This window comes from Onychomys torridus, chromosome 5 (assembly GCF_903995425.1).
Source record: "Onychomys torridus chromosome 5, mOncTor1.1, whole genome shotgun sequence".
Taxonomy (NCBI): domain Eukaryota; kingdom Metazoa; phylum Chordata; class Mammalia; order Rodentia; family Cricetidae; genus Onychomys; species Onychomys torridus.
In genome coordinates, this window is record NC_050447.1 from 122,302,290 (window position 1) to 122,321,016 (window position 18,727).

The window sequence follows — 18,727 nt, forward strand, 5'->3', positions numbered from 1 at the left end:
TGTCCCCATAGGGCAAACACGAGGTACAGGTGTCCATAAGAAGGCCACGGGGAGTTGTCCAGGGAAAGGACATGGACAGAAACGAGATCAAAGAAAGGCATAGAGACAACAGGGATACATGAGGATCTTATCTTTAAAAAGGGGGGGCAGGAGAGAGCAGTGGTTAAGAGCACTGGCTGCTCTTGAAGAGGATCTGGGTTACATTCCCAGAACCTGCATGGAGGCTTTCTAACTCTAGTCCCATCTTCTGGTCTGAGGCTCATGGTGGCCAGACATACATGCAAGCAAAATATCCACACACATAAAATAAAAACAAGCAAGTCATTACATACACAGACAGACAGACAGACAGACAGACACACAGACAGACACACACACACACACACACACACACACACACACATTTTGAGACAGGGTTTCTCTGTAGAGCTCTAGCTGTCTTGGAACTTGTTTTGTAGACCAGGCTGGCCTGGAACTCAAGAGATCCCTGCCTCTGCTTTCTGAGTGCTGGGATTAAAGTCATGCACGATCACCACACGACTGAAAAATAAGCAAATCTCAACACACACACACACACACACACACACACACACACACACACACACCAAAACAATAAAAAAACAAACAAACAAACAAACAAACAAAAAAACACTGTCCCATATATCAATATGTACATGTTTAACCAGGAACTGTGATCTAGCCTGTGGACTGAGTAACTATTAGTATCTAGCCTATACTATCAAAATCTCATTTCCATCAGATGGTGGTGTAAGCTTTTAATTGCAGCAACACTCAAAAGATAGAGGCAGGCTCTATGAGTTTGATATCAGTCTGGTCTACATAACAACTTCCAGGCCAACCAGGGCTACACAGTGAGACCCTGAATATTTTACACTAAAGAAGTTGCAAACTCAAAGACAGATAGCCAGGAGAGCCCAGACTCATTTGGTCCAGACAAGAGGTCAAACACCACAGATATCGCCCTGGTGAAGTTCCTCGGTGAAGGGGAAGGACTTGGGCTCACAGGGAGTTTTATGTAAACATGGAAAGCACCTGTCAGCCAGGTGTCAAGTCGGAGGACTGAAAACTGCCAGTGGAACTCACTGCCCTACAGCCAGGAGGCAGGCAGGGACAGCCTGGGGGGGCATGGGCAGGAGTGACAGGAGCACGGCGCTGGCATTACCTGAATGGCTCCCTGGCTTTTGTAGCCTCTGCCACAGTACCTTCCACCTCTTCCAAATGTTCTGATCACCGGGGTGGAAATAACTCCCCTTGGTCGCCTGGGTCAATATAGAAAGACAAGAGCAAACAGACTTCAATCTACCAAAGATTATGTTTAAAATACTCTCAAATAAATCTGATGCTGTGCAAGACAGGAGTATTAAGTATGGTCACATCAAATCCAAGGAATCATTTTTCTGGTTCACACCCAAGACATTTGACTCCAAAACTAAATTTATAAATATTTTTAAAACAGTTTATTAGTTGAATGCACGTTAATTATATAATAATGATTAACCAAACAGTTATACAATGTTATATAAGAGGATTCCCTGTTAACAGTAAGAATAATGTTAAACAGGACCTAACCAGTGACATAAGAACAGCTCCTTTGCTGGGCAGTGGAGGTGCACACCTTTGATCCCAGCACTCAGGAGGCAGAGGCAGGCAAATGTCTGAGTTCGAAGCTAGCCTGGTCAACAGAGTTAGTTCCAAGACAGCCAGGGCTACACAGAGTAAACTGTCTCCAAAAAAAAAAAAACCAAAAAACAAAAAACAAAACAAACAAAAAAAAAAAAACAAAACCCCAAAAAAACAAAAACAAAAAAAAGGGGGCAGGGGACAATTCCTGTTCAGGAGGAGAAGCCAGTCAAAGGTTGTTTTTTGCCCTTACACAAAGCACCCACCATCCAGGTCCAGAGCTTACCCTCTTGTTGGTCCTCCCACAGACACCACCTGCAAAGGGAAGGGCCCTCGGCTCCCACGGCCCCGCCTGCTTCCAGCCCAGTGGCCGACCACAGTGCCAGCTATTTCTAGCTTCCCTCCCTGAGAAGGAATAGGTTGGACTCCTGCACACAGAAAAGAAACAAGAAGATCAGATCTTTACAACCACGGCATTAGGATCAACAAAGAGAAGCAATTCCCACTCAGTTCTGGTTCCTATTTGGTAAGATGCCATTTATTCTGCTTTGTGAAGATTTTATTACAGAAGGCTCTCTGTGCACACCATGCAATTTCTTGATGACGACGACGATGATGATGATGATGATGATGATGATGATGATGTCTCTCTATGTAGCCCTGTCTGTCTTGGAACTCTTCAGGTTGGAACACAGGCCAGCTTCAAACTCACAGAGATCCACCTGCCTCTACTTTCCAAGTGCTGGGATTAAAGACATGCTTGCCCTACACCATGTGATTTCAAGCTCTAAAAATCCGTAACAGAGCTAAGTATGGTAGTAACAGCCGTGATCCAAACACTTGGGAAACTGAAGCGGGAGGACTGGGTATTTGTGGCCCAAGAGGAGTAGAGAGAGCCTGGATAAATTTAAAGGGGGTGGGGTGGGGACTGATGTGACAGCTCTTCCATCCAGTAATGGTGCTCGCCCCTAAGTCTGATGGATGAGCTGTGTTCTATCACTGAGCTCCAGGTTTGAAGGAGAACCAATTTCTGCAAGTTCTCCTCTGACCTCCATAAGTATGTAGCATGTACATACACACAATAAGGAAATGCTTAAAATACAAAAACAAATGGATCTGCAAGTGGGTTGGATTCCAACTGCCAAAGTGAACTCTTATTTAGGGAAATTCAAAGTTGAAGTGTAGCTGAGTGCAGCTGGCTTTCCTTCTACACTACCAGATGTGCTACAGGCCACAGGAACATATCATAAGAACTCAGCTGGTTATGGCAAAGTCACTACCTGGAGAGACCAAGGATTTCCTCTAGAGGAAGCCAAATTCCAAGGAGCTTTTGGTGTTACTTAGCTTGTTAGATATCAGCTGTCTTCTGTTATGAAAATCATGTGTGCCTTCATAGTTTTCCCAATTGACTTTTCCCTAAGATGGCTAACAGTGTGGACTGATCACTCTCTGGACATACACATTCCAGGTATTTGGACAACAGCCTCAGGAAAGGCTTTCTCTGGAATCAGATATCTCCTTTAGCCACTTGCAAGGGACTGGCAGTAATAACATTTCACATGAAAGTCTCCTGATTCAAGACAAATTCCGCAAGGAGACACCGCCTAGGTCAGGTGGAAGTTAAGTAATAGCTTTACACAATTTAGCTCAGACCCTCCTTTCTTACAGCCTTACTAACTTTATAGACCTCTAACTCCTTACCTAGTCACTTCTAGGAATATTTAGATAACCTTCTGCGCTGACAGCTATGCTCAGCTTGAACCCCAGTTCAAGCCTCCCCGTAATTATCATCATTGGCAGCATCCGGCCAGGTCCATCCCCAGATGGAGGAAAGTCCCTTATCAGAGACACCTCTGTACTCTCTAAGAACAGAGTTAAGCATCCAGGCTGTCTGTTTGAGAAGGCCTGATGGATGTGCCAATGAAGCTTTACTTCCTTATTTCCCAAACCTTACCTCTAGTTCCAGATCTCCCTTTAACTATCACCTGAGGCATCTAGCTGTACACAGGTTGCCTACACTTTCCCCCACCCTGCAGAAAAATGGCAGATAGTTTGGACAGAAGATAGGAGCCACAGAAAAAAAGAAGACAGTTTTATTTTCTTCCATTGACCTAGCAACTTATAGATTCTTAACATTTCTACTAATCACGGTTAAGGCTATAGTTGAACACATAAGATTCCCTCTTCTTAGATATTATCCAAATTTAGCCTTTAGTTAATTCATTTCCCCATTCATTGGTCACTTCCCTTTGGGTTTGCAAATAATTAACAGTTATTGCCTCTCAATATGATTCTTTTTTGTTTGTTTGTTTTTAAACTTTTTAAAAATTTATTTATTTTTATTTTATTTGCATTGGTACTTTTGCCTGCATGTATGTCTTTGTGAAGGTGTCAGATCTTGGAGTTACAGACACAGTTGTCAGCTGCCATCTGGGTGCTGGGAATTGAACCCGTGTCCTCTGGAAGAGCAGCCACTGCTCTTAAGCACCGAGCTATCTCTCCAGCCCTCTATATAATTCTTATCATCCCTCCGTCTTACCCTGGAAGCCTGGCTTTATATACCAGGACTTCCAGGGCATGAGGGATGGAGAAGAGAAAAGAGAATGGAAGAACTAGATGGGTAAGAACTTGAGAGGAACAAACTGAGATGGGGAAGAACCAGATTGAAGGACTAGAAGAGAGTACTAGAGGAATGAGATGGAAGATGAGGAAGAGCCAGATGGGGAAGCACTAGCTGGGTAAGAACAAGCTGGAAAGGCCCTAGATGAGGCAGAATCAAGACGAGAGAATTAAGATAGAACTTAGAAGGAGCAATAGATAAGTATGGAGAGAAATCAGGCAAGAAAGGAGCTAGGCACGAGAACAGAACTGAAGCTGTGTATATAGGCTGTTATGCCAGAAGAATTAAAGCAAGTGGACTATGGAGCTTGGTGTGCCGAGATTCTATTTCCTGATAATAGTAGTAGTTCTCTCTCCTGAACCCCTGGGATGTATAATATTAGGGCTGGTCCCTCTAATATTATATAAGACAGATGGACTTGTGCAACCTCAGTATGACTTTCTCCAGATAAACACTTCCAGATTTATATCATTACCCAAACATTAGAGAAATTAATAAATCTAGATGCAGCCCTTCCTCTCTCACTTTCACAGTCCTAGGAATTGAACCCAGAGCTGGGCACACATTGGGCAAGTGCTCTACCTCTGAACTATATGCCCACGCAATGAAACAGGGTCTCACTGTGCAATCCAGGCCTGCCATCAACTCTTGACCCTCTTGCTCTGTGTGTTGGGAGGAATTATGGGTGGACTACACGCACTCCATAGTTACCATACTGTTAAATTAGATGTCCTTAGCACAAACTTAAATACACACTGTATTCACCAACTTCTTCTATTCATTTCTGATAGCGTTAATATTCTAGTTTTCTGACCTAGCCATTTCTTCAACTGTTAAGGACAGGAAAAATGTTCAAACAAATGAGCCTGAACACCTTACTCCTGAACTTATCACAGGTTCCCTGCCATCCTGGTGTCAAGAGTGTGCCTAGGACTGACTCACGAAGCTGAGGAGGCGCTGGAAATAGGTCTGCCTACCAACTTATCCCCCTTTTTAGGAGGAGCCTATGTTTCCTGTAGCCACATGATGGGTTTGTTCTCTTGAGACAGGGTCCTAGCTGGCCTGCAGCTTGCTATGTAGACCAGGCTGGGCTCAAATCTGTCTCTGCCTCCAGTGTGCTGGGATTAAAGGAGTGTGCCACCATACCCAGCCAGACAAAATGTTTTAATAAGAGCTTATTTTATGCCAATAATATTATTTTACCAGGTAATTAAGGTAAATAATGTTTTTTTGAAACACAATCTCACCATGTAGTATTGGCTGACCCAAGACTTGCTATGTACACCAGACTAGCCTTGAACTTGTGGAAAATTTCCTGGCCTATCATCTTTTTATTTTACTTTATTTTTTTCCTTTTACTAAAAATAGATTTTTTTTTTTTTTTTGGTCTCACATAATATATCCTGATTACAATTTCCCCTCCCTCTACTCCTCCCAGTTCCTCCCCACCTCCCCTCCCATCTGGATCCATACTCCCTTTCTGTCTCCTATTAGAAAACATACAGGCTTGTAAGGGATAATAATAAAATACAATAAAATAAAACAAAAACTGACACACTGGAATTGGACAAAACAAACAAAAGGAAATGAGCCAAAGAGAAGGCTCAAGACACAGAGATCCACTCGTTCACACATTCAAGAATCCCATAAAAACAATAAATCAGAAGCCATACTATATACTCAAAGGACCTGGTGCAGACCTGTACAGACCCTGTGCATGCTGCCTCAGCCTCTGTGAGTGCATTTGTGCTTTGCTCCTGCTGATTTAGAGGGCCTCGTTCTCCTGCTGTCCTCCATCCCCTCTGACTCTCACACTCTCTCTGCCTCCTCTTCTGCAGGCTTCCCTGAGCCCTGAGGGGAGGGGTGTGATGGAGACCTCCATTTAGGGCCTGCCCCTGTCTAAAGGCTGGATTACAGGCATCACTACCACCGATCTACTAAGACTGAAGTTTACTAAGCTGGTTTACATCGATTTTCTGTTGTGAACACCTTACACGCACCTGAATTCCAGGTCCACAGCTGATATGCTTCAGGGGCACACTGCACAGGATAAGTGTGAACAGGACAGCCAGGAGGCAAGGTAAGCTCCTTGTACCTTCTCCTCCTCACACTGTCAGCTCCAGAGGGAGCTCAAACACATCAGGGTCAAGAATTACAGGAGCAGCCAGGAGGCAGAGAAACCCTCAAGAGACTGAGCAACAGGAAGGTCAGGGCCCACTGGGGCTGCAGACAACCAATCCTCAGCCACATCTTTCCATAAACCATGCCTCTTGCTCTAAGTGCCCAGGTAACTGAGGTGGCAAACATTACCATCCAAAAAGGTCGCCTATCCTGAAAGTAACTTGGAATATATCAGACCGACCCTGCACCATGACTTGACGGCTTAAGTGACAGCAGAATTGCAATAAACTATTTCCAAACCAAGACCATCACAAATGGAGAGACGTAAGGAAAATTACATAAACTACTTTAGATTAGAATCTTCTTTAAAAACACTTCTGTACAACAAACAATCAGAAGCTTTTGTGTGCCAGGAATTCTGCATCTGCTGGCATCTTCTACACAAGTACAAGCACCTTTACCAAAGGATGGCTGCATGACAAGCACCACTATGCCAAGCCGGCAGCCTGGCCCCTGAGCACAATGTGTTGGCCAGGTCACACAGGTACACAGACAAGTTCTCTTCTAGGTGGACACTTAGTGGCCTGCCCTGGAAGCACAGACAGGCTACAACAGGATCACTGCACAGACCTAAGGGCAGAGGGTCAGTCAGGGACCCATGAGAAAAAGCACTACATTAGAGACGGCTTGCGAGGACAGCCAAGGAAGGAAGGTGTCAGTGCTGGAGCAGAGGCAGTGCTTGCAGGCAGGAGTCCAGGAGAGGTGTGGGGTAATAATTACCGCCCTGGGACTTGCTAGTCCTGTTGCTGTCACTGCCTGAGAAGGCTCCACAGTGTCCCGAGGCTGCTGCCACCCGGAAGGCACGGTAAGGGCCTGTTGCGACTGTTTCCCCATAGTGGCCTCCAAAGCCACAGACTCCTGTGGGACCTGGAGTGGAGAGAAATAGAAAAAGCATGAGCAATGGGGTTCAGGGGGACCTCCCATGCACAAAAGTCCATATCTCTTCCCACTTATGGCCCTTGTGCTCTCTCAATATCCCACTCCATCCTAGCCAGAGGCCATTACTAAAGGCCAACCTCCTTCAGCAGTCATTCAACAGGGCACTGGCTGGGGGCTCCTAAAGACCCTGGAGATGTAGTTCCAGAAAAGAGCTCTCTCTGACCAGAGGGATTTAATGACAGAATCAAGGTGACTCCCTTTTTCTTTCTCACCATCTTCTTCAGGATCCTACTCTCTTATCCCTACTTGGAAAAATTACCACCATAAGATGGATTCCTAAAATCCACTATTATAGGTCTCCCTCCACATGGCAAGCTATGGTGCCACTAGAAGGACTAGACGCTCTGTCCCCACTTAACAGATTTCCAAAATATGACTCACCTGCAAAGCCCCTACCCCTGCCCTGTGAGGGCGGGACTGGCCCAAAGTGCCGAGGGTACACAGATGCTGGATAGAAGGGCAGAGCAGGAGGTGGTGGGAAGGGGAGTGGGTGGTTCTGCCGGGAGAAGTTGAGCCCCTCCAGGATGCTCTGGCGCATCTTTTCCACCTTGGCAGCCTGCTCAGCCTGGAAGTCAAGACAGGTAGGTAAAAACATCATCCACATTTTAATACATCTAAGCAGTCACTAACAGTACAGAGCCACTACTGTTCAAAGTCCACATCTGCATGTTCTCCTAATTAGCTTTTATTTTTAATATTTATTTTTAATGATCTGTCTCTGTGTGGGTACGTGCATGTGTGTGAAGTGTCTCTGAAGTGGTCAGAGCCCCGCTGGTGCTAGTGGTTGTGAGTTGTCTTATGTGGGTGCTGGGAACTGAACCTGGGTCCTCTGCAAGAACAACACCTGCTCTTAACTGCTGAGCCGTCTCTCCAGCCCCTTACCTACTCCTGATGCTTATTCTTAACACTGAAATCAACAGTCAGGTGCTTCCCTGGCCACTCTAAGACCTACATATGCAGGATGGAGGACATGACAAACTGACCCTCGCTGAGCTCCATTGGGACAACACTGCTATTTAGTGCAACTCATACTGAAAATGGGGCTCCCTGTTGCCCTAGTTCTGCATTTTTGCCCCCTTTGGTGGTTGCACTGGTTCAGATAGTCCCACAGTACTGAAGTGTTCTTCAGGGCTTGAAAAAGGATACCAGGCTATGATGTGCCACAAGCTTATCCTGTTGGCCATGAGCTCCACGATCACAATCAAACAACTATATTACCTCTTAAGTAATGAGAATCAATGATCTGTTGAGAATGATCCATTGGGGACACTCAGGGTAGTAGAAGATAGCAGATGTAGTGGATAGTTTTATGTCAACACGACAAAGGCTAAAGTCAGCTGAGAGGAGGGAACCTCAATTAAGAAAATGCCTCCATAAGATCAGGTTGCAGGCAAGCCTGTAGGGCAATTTCTTAATTAGCAGCTGAGGAGAGAGGGCCCAGTCTATTGTGGGTGGGGCCATCCCTGGGCTGGTGGTCCTGGGTTCTATAAGAAAGCAGGCTGAGCAAACTAGAGGGAGCAAGCCAGTAAGCAGCACTCCTCCATGGTCTCTGCATCAGCTCCAGTCTCCAAGTTCCTACCCTGTTTGAGTTCTTGTCCTGACTTCTTTCAGTGACATGGTGAGCCAGGCAGTGGTGGTGCACACCTGTAATCCCAGCACTCGAGAGGCAGAGGCAGGCTGATCTCTGGATCTCTGTGAGTTCGAGGCCAGCCTGGTCTACAGAGCTAGTCCAGGACAGGCTCCAAAGCTACAGAGAAACCGTGTGTGTGTGGGGGGGGGGGGGGGGAATACATGGTGACATGGCAGTCTAATAAAAATAAACCCTTTCACCCCAAGTCACTCTGGTCATGGTATTTCATTACAGCAATGGTAATCCTGACTAAGATAGCAGATTTACCTTGTACACTGCATTCCACTATAGTTCAAGATGGCCACCCTGTCCCCAACATACCTGACCATCACAGAGGTCGATGAGTGGGGTCTTTTCCCGGCTGGCTTTGAGAAGTTTGGACTGGAAGAGCTTCCCATCAAAATACATCCAAGGACAACAGTGTTCCCAGGGGATGGGTTGCCCACACGCATCATTGGCAAACAGTGCCATGTCTACTCCACTCATGAAGAGAGCTGACAGCTGAATTCCTCGGGGATCTAGGTTTTCAATCTTTAAATTGAAAGAGTAATTTATATAAAGTAAGGGTACTACAGTATCACACTTTCCCACTAAAACTCCCCAAAGTTAATAGAGCACAATCCTCAACAAGAATACCACCTTGGCTTTACCCAGACCCGGTCTTACTCAAAGCAAACAACGGTTTTGTTACTACAAAAGTTAGGAGCAGGTTTTATGAACATACTGATGGTCTGACATCTGTAAATGACTACTCAGTATAGATCCTATGGTGCTGAGACTGGACGTGACAAAGGGACTGACAGGGCTCAGAGCCCCACAATTCCTTCGGGAAAGCCTAGATCTGAACACCAGCCCTGGGATCACAGAAGGGCGTCCAAAAGGAATGTTTAAAGATCCTGCATTTTTCAAGTAGCTGTATTAAGAAATTACTTGGCATAATTTCATTTTGAAATAAATTTGCACTATATGTTTGTTGCTTTATATGTCGTTTCAAAGAAGCTTAATTAAACTGTCAGCATGTTTTAGCTCATAAACAAAAGAATGCAAAGAGAGAAACACTGTACTTGAACTGTGCTTTACTGGTATTCCCAAAACCTGTGTCTTCCTAGGCTGACTCTTCTCTCAGACAACGGGCAGGGTAAGGCACTTGACATATGGACTCTTGATCATCTTTGTGCAAAGGAAGGGCCTAGTTTATGGACTAAGACAAAGGTTTAATTCTGCTCTGGTTTCTTTCTTTTCACCTCAATAGTTTTTCAAGAATGAAATCTTTTGAGGGGTATGCATCCAGGTAAGGCTGCACTGTAGCAGGGAAAATGACTTTTGGAAAATGGTATTATATGAAACAAAAAAGAAATTTCAGTGCCAAATGCTAATGAACTTATGGTTATCTGCTATTTATTTCTCACTGTTTGTAACAATATTTCCCATCATCAGCTAACATTCGTGCCAATCTTTTCTAAAGTTACTAAGTCAATACAATTAAACTTGCAAGGCCTAGAGGAGTCAGTGAATTTACAAACACTATTTATCTATAGCTCTGGATCCTAGTGTGTGTCACTAGTCATATACTTGTGAGAAGCATGAGGTACTGGGGTGGTAGAATTAAATGCATTTTCATATTTATGTGCAATGAAGAGAAAGACAGGGTCAGTCTGAAAAAATTGAATGCATATGCTTTACTGAGATTCCATCTGTGAGCTACAGAAAGGAAGGAGAATCCTCACCAGACTGAGCTGGCCTGCTGGAGAGCAGCCAAGCAAAGGTGGGCTGTAAACAAGCAGAGCCACCCAGCACACAGGTGACCACTACCCGCCCCTCCCCCATGGGGACAGTGACTATAAATCCCTCATCTGGACCACTGCTTCCAACCCATGTGCTCTGGGTCCTACACCAGAGGATGGAAAATCAGGATCAAGGTTTAGGGAGAGATATGGTGGTACTCTTAAAGGTTTCTACCTCTATGAAAATGTCCTCATGAAATACCATACTGCCTGTCTGTGAACACAAATGTGGCAGCCTGCAGGCAACTCTTGAGGTTATGGGTTTCTACTGGTCATCTCAAGATACAAAGTCCCACTGATTAAGATCCTAGCCATATCACAGTAAGTGGAGTTTAACAGAGTATAGCAGAGGTATACAACACAGAATCACCTTTGTTAGAATTACTTATTTCTGAATTTGTTCAGAGGAATGGAGCAAGCCCTTGTGTGTGTTCACTCATATATGAGTTACACTGGCCACTGAGGGACTGCTCCTGTGGATTTAAAAAATGATGTTAGGTCCGAGGATGGAGCTCAGTGGCATAGAACTTGCTTAGCATCCATGAAACCCCAGGTTCAATCCTCAGCAATGAAGATAAAAAATATATTTTTAAGATAATCATTAATTTTAGTAATGACAACTATTGTTAACTTAAAAGTTCTTAAAATAAAAGCTATATAATTATGTGAATAAGATTTCCATTACTGTGTATATTTGACTTCCTTCAAAATGTTTTTATTGTTTTAGAGACAGCAGCTTAGTATATACCCCAGGATGGCCTCAAACTCTTGGTTCTCCTATCTCTGGCTCCTAAGCATGTGCCAAAATGCCTGCCCTAAAGCTTCCTAAAATTCATACTGCAGTGTTTTATTTCCTTCAATGTTAATTTTTAAAAATAGTTATTTTTGTGTTATGTACACTACGTAAGTGCCCAGTACCTACAGAGGCCAGAAGAGGGTGTTAAGTTACCAAGAACTGAAGTTACAGACAGTTGTAAACTGCCATGCGGGTGTTAGAAATTAAACCCAGGTCCTCTGGAAGAGCAGCAAGTGCTCTTAACTGCTAAGCCATCTCTCCAGTTCCCTTAAACGCTAACTAGAACCCTGAACTGTACAGATATCTGTACTTATTGTCTTATGCCAATGGACATAAAATATTCATCATTATCCAAAGTTCCTCAACTAGAGAAACAGACAGAAAAATTCTGGCTTCACAAGAAATACAGCTGCAGAATTTATTCTCTGCCCGATTAGTTCCAGAAGCAATCCTAGTGAGGTGGCTTTGACGTCTACTTACAGACTCTTACTCTATGTCATATTTACCTATATGCAAAACAATTCTTACAGGTATCACAGACATGTTGCACGCCCCTAATACTGTCTTTAAAGCTCTTCATTTTCCATCTTTTATATTCTGCACTTGGCATGTGAAACTGTTAAAAGAATTATAGGATGTCAAGAACAAGGGAGAAGAAACTGGGCAAATATAACAACGGTAAAAGTCCTTCTCCTCGTCCTTCACCCGCCCACTTTGAATCCCAGGTTCAGCGCTAATTTTACCTTAACAATTGCACTCATGCTCAAAACCTAGGAGAATGGCTCAGAAAATATAACAGGGAAGAAAATGAGGATCATCAATCACTGCCACAGGTACTCAGGGAACCACACAGAACATGCTCAATTATTCATGGACATGGTGGACAGAGAAAGCATGGATGAGATGAATTCTTAAAAACTAATTTTAGCTAATGGGGCAGTGTCTTTTCCCACTAACCCTCTCAGAAAAGCTAGTAGCAAGAGTCCAAACTGGCAGAAGTAGGATCTGCCTTCCTCTTCTCCTGCTCTGATGGCAAAGCATGTGTTGGACGCTGACAGGGACAAGAGTGACAGGTCTAAGCAATCCACAAATGGGGGACAGTCCCAGCACAGCAACATCCACAGTCAAGAGGTGACTGTGTCTTCAACAGTGAAGAGGCGTCGTACAGAGAGCCCCGTTGTTGCTTTTGACATGTCAAAAACTTTAATGATTAAATGAAAAAGCAGTTTTAAAATTTAATTTTCTACCACTGAATTCTGGAATGCTGAACTGTACACAGGAATTCTGGGTAGCCTGAAATAAGAACATTCCCATCAATTCTCAACGCAATAGCTGAGAGGATGCTTAATCTTTAAAAAACAAAAAACAAAAACAAGCTGCCTTCCTCTCCATCACATGCTATTTTCCCCTCACAGCTCTTTGGAAATGTGTAGTAATCTCGACAATGAATAGTGTGGGCTGTGCTTGTGCAAACAGGACCACCAACTTCCACACAAGAAGACCCAGGCTGTGATGCATCAGACAGAAGGCCCCTGTTCGTGGAATGTATCTCACTGATACATCTTTAGAAATGTCTCGCCTTGGATGAAGAATCAGGAGAAAACCATGAAAGCACTAAGGCCTCAAAAGAACCAAAATGAAAGTTTTCAAAAGGTACATCCTGCATGTGGATCCGAAAATGAAAAGGACATGGGAGAGAAGATGGACTTTGGTTAAAGCAACTTGATGGTGAATAAGGCTTGGTGGGCATACCTGGTCCCTGGCGGTCTGATTTTCAGAACTGGGATGTCAATACTGAAGGAATAATCTACACAAGAGAAACAGGAGGAGAGTAGAGGGTGGCACCACACTCTAGGGCAGTGATGTCACCCCCTGAAGCACAGCCTGCGGCGAGGAGAGGACGGTGGTGACGGGGCACCCAGGGAACACGCGGGAGGACCTGACTGGGTCCGCCACACTGCCTGACACCGAAAACAAAAGGGTTAAAGACAGCAACAATTTCTGCCCAACAAACAGAAAAGCTTGATCCACAAAGTAAAGACACAGTTGGAGGGCGAGTCTGCCGAGCTTTGGTTTTTGTACTTAGCTTGATTCAAAGTCATCGGAAGCCTCAAGGAAATTCCAGTTAGCACCAAAATATGCAATTTAACATAGTAATTTAGGGAAAATCCAGACATTTTTGAGAACTACCTGTCAAATACTAAAAAAATAAAAAATACAGAGCTAGCCTAAAATCTTTGCCATAAGATGCGTTCATAAAGAACAGCAAAAAGATCTAAAGGTGAAGGTAATTTTATCAATAGAGATTAGCTGATTTTAAATCAAATCTGATAAAAAAAAATTAAATAACTGTTGACAAAGAAAAACAAAACCCTAACTTTAAAAAGAAAAGGCAGAGCTCTGAGTTGAGCTAACCTTGAGGTCTTTAACTTTCTAACATTCAATACAGAAACAGGAAAGCAATCATAATCATGAACACAGCAACTAATGAGTGCAGTGAAGACGATGGCTCTACACACCAGGGCCAACTTAGGAGGAGATGGACACCGCCAACACAAAGAACAAAGGAGTGCCGCAGGCAAAATCAAAAGGAGCGTGACATTAAAGGCTCGTGGAAAGGGGTGGCGGGATGATGGTCTAACACCGTTCTTCAAGTGGTTCTTTTAAAAGGGACTGTGCAACACTAGAAGGGCAAAGAATATGCTGTAGAGAAAACTAAAGTTGCAGCTAGGAACGATGGAATGAAATAAGAAAAAGAATCCTGGCTAGATGTTAGAAAATTCCTAAGATCGAATCCCCTGGTAAAATAAAAAAAGAGAAGTTTATTTCCTGATGTGAAAAACAAGAATAAACATCCATTGATAAACACATAAAATCTGATAAACATGGAATTGACTGTTTTCTTGCTTACAAACCCTGATGGCACAGCCATACCTAGATAGGAATATCCCCTTTGCCTTGAAGGCTTTGACACATGGGACATTAGTATCATTAGTTTGGTGCCCAAACAACTGTCTGGTGAGGGTTAGCAAAGTTATACCAAAATCCAAAGCAAGACTTCCCAGGACAAGGAAACAAGGCTGATTGGTACCTTGAGTTCCTGCAGCTGGTCCGGCTCATAGAGTTTGGGGGACAATGCCTGAGCCAGGAAGGCATCCAGCTCCTGACGCCGCAGAATACGAGCTCCGGGCCACTGCACCATATACCTGGTGAGGAATAAAAAGAGAGTGGAGTGACTGGAGCTGTTAGCCAGGGTTTGGAAAAACTGAGGTTCTCAGTAAATCTGGAATGGTGCAAGTCAGGAAATTGCCTTTGTATTCTCTTTCAGCCATTCTGTTTCTATGAGCGAATGCCAGCTGTAAAGGGCGTACTTGATCAACATTCAGCATGCAAGAATGTTGTATTGGTGTAGAGTCATTAAAACAAGGTGCTTTGCTCTGGTGGCATATGCTTTATTCTCAGTATTTAGGAGGCAGGGGCAGGTGGTTCTCTGTGAGTTCAAGGCCAGCCTGGTCTACACAGAGAGTTCTAGGCCAGTCAGGGCTAGAGTGAGATCTGTCTCATTTGAATTGAGGGCTCCCCAGCAGAAGCTGAACATGGGAATGGTGCACAAAGTGTCCATGAGGAGGAGTTTACTCAATGCATGAGAGCACCTTCACATTTGGAACATCCTGGTGTGGATGGTTGAAGGGAATCAACTTCCACTAGGATAGATCTGTCAAGCAGCCAACAGCCTGCATCACTACAGAATACAACCCCAAGTCTTCTAGTGTGGGAATGCGGATGGCTAACTGCAATAGTCATAAACCCTCAAGCCCACTAGTACTGATTTTTTGTACCCAACAAACGTTAAGGAGCACCAGATCAGGTTGCTAGCTACCATTTTAAACAAAAACAAACAAAAAACTCCTGAAGACAGACTGCTCTGTGAGCACTGGAGAACAACTCAAAAGGAGTATGGAGAGTCATGGCATGCAAAACAATACTCTTTCCATTTTAGCCTGCTGAGTAGGCTTTCCAAGGCTTAAAACCAAGTTAACAAAACCAGGACCAGAGCTAGCATTCACCCGTGGGAATGTACACTAAGAGAAGGCATGGGTAGGTTCTAATGAGATTGATAAGCAAAGTGGAATTTCACATGCTCACTAAGAGGCAGACATTGGTCTCTATATTTTACAGACAGGAACTTATCTATTTGTACTAGCAATTCTGAAGCAGAAATAAGTCTCCTGTATCAAAGATGAGGAAACTGAGAGACAGAGAGACATACACTTCATGGTACAATTATGTAGCATAAATAGATGGGCAATTACATTTGCTTGTGAAGCATACTAAATATTCCTACTGCACTTAAATAAAAGTGAATTCAACTATCAATATTTGCACTAACAAAACTTATATCCTTAGGCTGGAAATGGTGGTGCACTCCTTTAATCCCAGCACTGAGGCAGAGGCAGGTGGATCTATGCGAGTTGAGCCTAGCCTGGTCTACATGAGGAGTTCCAAGCCAGCCAGTTATAGTGAGATCCTGTCTGAAATAAATAAGTAGATAAATATTACATATTTTTGCAACTTAAGTGCCAGAAGTCATACACAATGGTCCCATTGAGGTTCAATAAGCTTGATGGGAAAAAACAAGTAAATGTGACAGAAACCCCAACTATTGACTAATAAAAATATTGTTGTAGCTATTATGATCAATATCTACATATCTACAATATACAATATTCTTTTCCTTAAATAACCATGGTTTTTGTTTCTCTTTTTTCATGTTATCATTTATATACTAGTGCTTCTTCATTAATAACTATATTTATTTGTAGCACTATACATATACCATAAACTTCCCCATACTGTGTCTGTCCACTTCTGCACCTGCAGGCTCCAATGGCATTGGCACATTTCCAGTGTCCTACAGCCTCACTTCCCTTCAACTTTTCATCTCTTTGATGCAAACTCTGACCCGTGAGCACTAACTTCTCACATTCTACCCTGTCTCTCTCTAGGTTCCTTTTAAATTTTTGGATCAGAGAAAGATGGCAGTCATAGTTCCCAATTGTTTTCTGTTTTTCTGGAAGGAGACTCAGAACTCAGCATAGCTGGAGGAATCCATGTCCCTGTTGGTCAAAGTGTGCATTTCCTGACCTTGCCCTTCTATTTGGTTACCTATAGCTTTTCTCAGATAGAGACAGATGAAGAAAACATGTTCATGAAAGAGAGCAAGGATCAGAGCCCACAGATAACAGAAACAGCAACTCACTCTGGGGGAATCTCATTTATTCAGTGTTTCTTATCTGCACGTTTAGAATGTTTTCAAATACTAATTGCATTACCAATTTATCTAAGAAATTTTGGGTGTTTTTTCCATGCAATTAATTGGGCAGAGTATAAAAGGTAGAGGCAGGAGGGTCTATGTCCATGAGTTCCAGCCAGCCAGGACTACACAGCAAGTTATATGCCAGCCAGAGTTATATACTGAGACCCCTGTCTCAAAAAACAAACAACAAACAGAAATATATTGGTGAGTTTGTAGCAATGGACTTGAAAGAGCTGTTTACACTGTCCCCTTCTCTGTTCTACCACAGAGACTAAGAGGCAGTCTAGACTGTTCCCGCGCCTTCAAAGACTTCTCTGCCCTCTACATGGAAATTGGGGAAAAGGTGGTTTGATATCATCCTGAGAACACACCTGGCACAGTCTGAAGCATCTCCAAACACAACCAGATAGCTGAAGACCTTGGCCCCTTCCTTCTTGAAAAATACTTATGTATATGTGGTTGGCTGTTTTGTTTTGAACTAAGATCTTACTTTGTAGACCAGGGTGGCCTTGAACTGCTCACCCTCTTCCTCCAGCCTCTCCTGGTGCTGGGGTTACAACTGTACATCAACACATGCAGCCTCCTCGTTATTTCACAGACTTATGAACACTTAACGTAAGCCCAGCCTGTATCTATTTGTCTGAGGTCTTGTCTCTTCACTTTCGAAGAAGCTCTTCTTGGATTTAGTTTGTGTGTAGCATGACAACAACCTTCCAGTCTTCTCCACACAACATCAACTTCTGCTCACACTCCTTGTTTCCTTATCTCTGGTTCCTGGATTCTAGTGACTGTACCAACAATGCTCCCTATCTATCCTACCTGCTGTCCTACTATGGCATTCACAACACGGTAATACTCAATGTGACCTTTCCCGGGGATGGAGACTGAGAACACTAGCAAAAGCTGTCTCTGGAGAATGGGAGAATGCCACACACCATCTCTGTGGTTCTCTGCCAAAGTACATGGAGGTGTCAGGGACATATGATGATCTACATGGGAAGGCAGACGCCAGAGAGATACTTGTGTTCCTCCACCTTACCATGCCCATGGCCCACTCTTCCTTAGGGGGCCAAAGAGAATAAACAGTCAAGACACAAAACTATCATCAGTCCAGGAAGCATGAAGTTGTCCATTAGGCAGACAAAATGTGAATGTCACTCCTCATCTATAACCAACAAATGTGGCTGTGTGCTGCCCAGAAGTGACCACAGATTATTTATCACATGGGGTCCGGTGTGCTACCTAAGACAAGTGTTGACAGTGGATAAGTCATATGTTACATATCATTTCACACTGGGAACAAAGACTATAAACTGACTGTACTTGACACAAACCTAGACATACCTGGAAGAGAGAATTTCAACTGAGGAATAGCACCCATCAGATTGGCCTGTGAGGATGTGTGTGTTTGGGGGTGAGGGATGGAGTTCTTGATTGCTAATTAATGTAGGTCCCAGGACACTGGGTGGTACCATCCCTGAAGAAGTGAGTCTAGGCTGTTTAAGAAATGTAGCTGAGCAAGCCCGTAGGCCGAGCTCCTTTAATGATCTCTGCTTCAGTTCCTGCCTCAAGTCTGCTGTAGTTTCCCTTGATGACTATAAACTATAAACCAGAAAAACCTTCCTCCCAAAATTGCTGCTTTAAGTCTTGGTGTTTACCATAGCAACATAGAAATAACTAGAACAATAACCAAATCCACTTTTGCTCATGATCACAGAGTGCACATATTTTATTTTCTGTGTGTGTGTATGCGTACACAATGTAGAGGTTGTGCATATACACAAGCACACATACATTCACACAATGACAAGATTTACAA

The 18,727-nt window shown here is 43.6% G+C and overlaps 1 protein-coding gene and 1 long non-coding RNA gene across 2 annotated transcripts in view; one reads left to right on the top strand and one right to left on the bottom strand.

Moving 5' to 3' along the window:
- Positions 1-18,727, bottom strand: part of Fam120a (family with sequence similarity 120A) — a 97,918-nt gene that overhangs the window by 6,366 nt on the left and 72,825 nt on the right. Inside the window, exons 12-17 of the mRNA XM_036189005.1 lie at positions 14,683-14,797; positions 9,333-9,542; positions 7,763-7,946; positions 7,163-7,309; positions 1,928-2,069; positions 1,184-1,280 (exon numbers count right to left, since the gene is read on the bottom strand). Of these exons, the coding sequence (XP_036044898.1) occupies positions 1,184-1,280; positions 1,928-2,069; positions 7,163-7,309; positions 7,763-7,946; positions 9,333-9,542; positions 14,683-14,797 (895 nt within the window). The remainder of the gene's footprint in view (positions 1-1,183; positions 1,281-1,927; positions 2,070-7,162; positions 7,310-7,762; positions 7,947-9,332; positions 9,543-14,682; positions 14,798-18,727) is intronic.
- Positions 1,933-17,404, top strand: LOC118584743. The gene is made up of 3 exons (XR_004945049.1): positions 1,933-2,167; positions 6,100-6,341; positions 17,177-17,404. It is a non-coding gene; the product is annotated as an uncharacterized LOC118584743 (long non-coding RNA).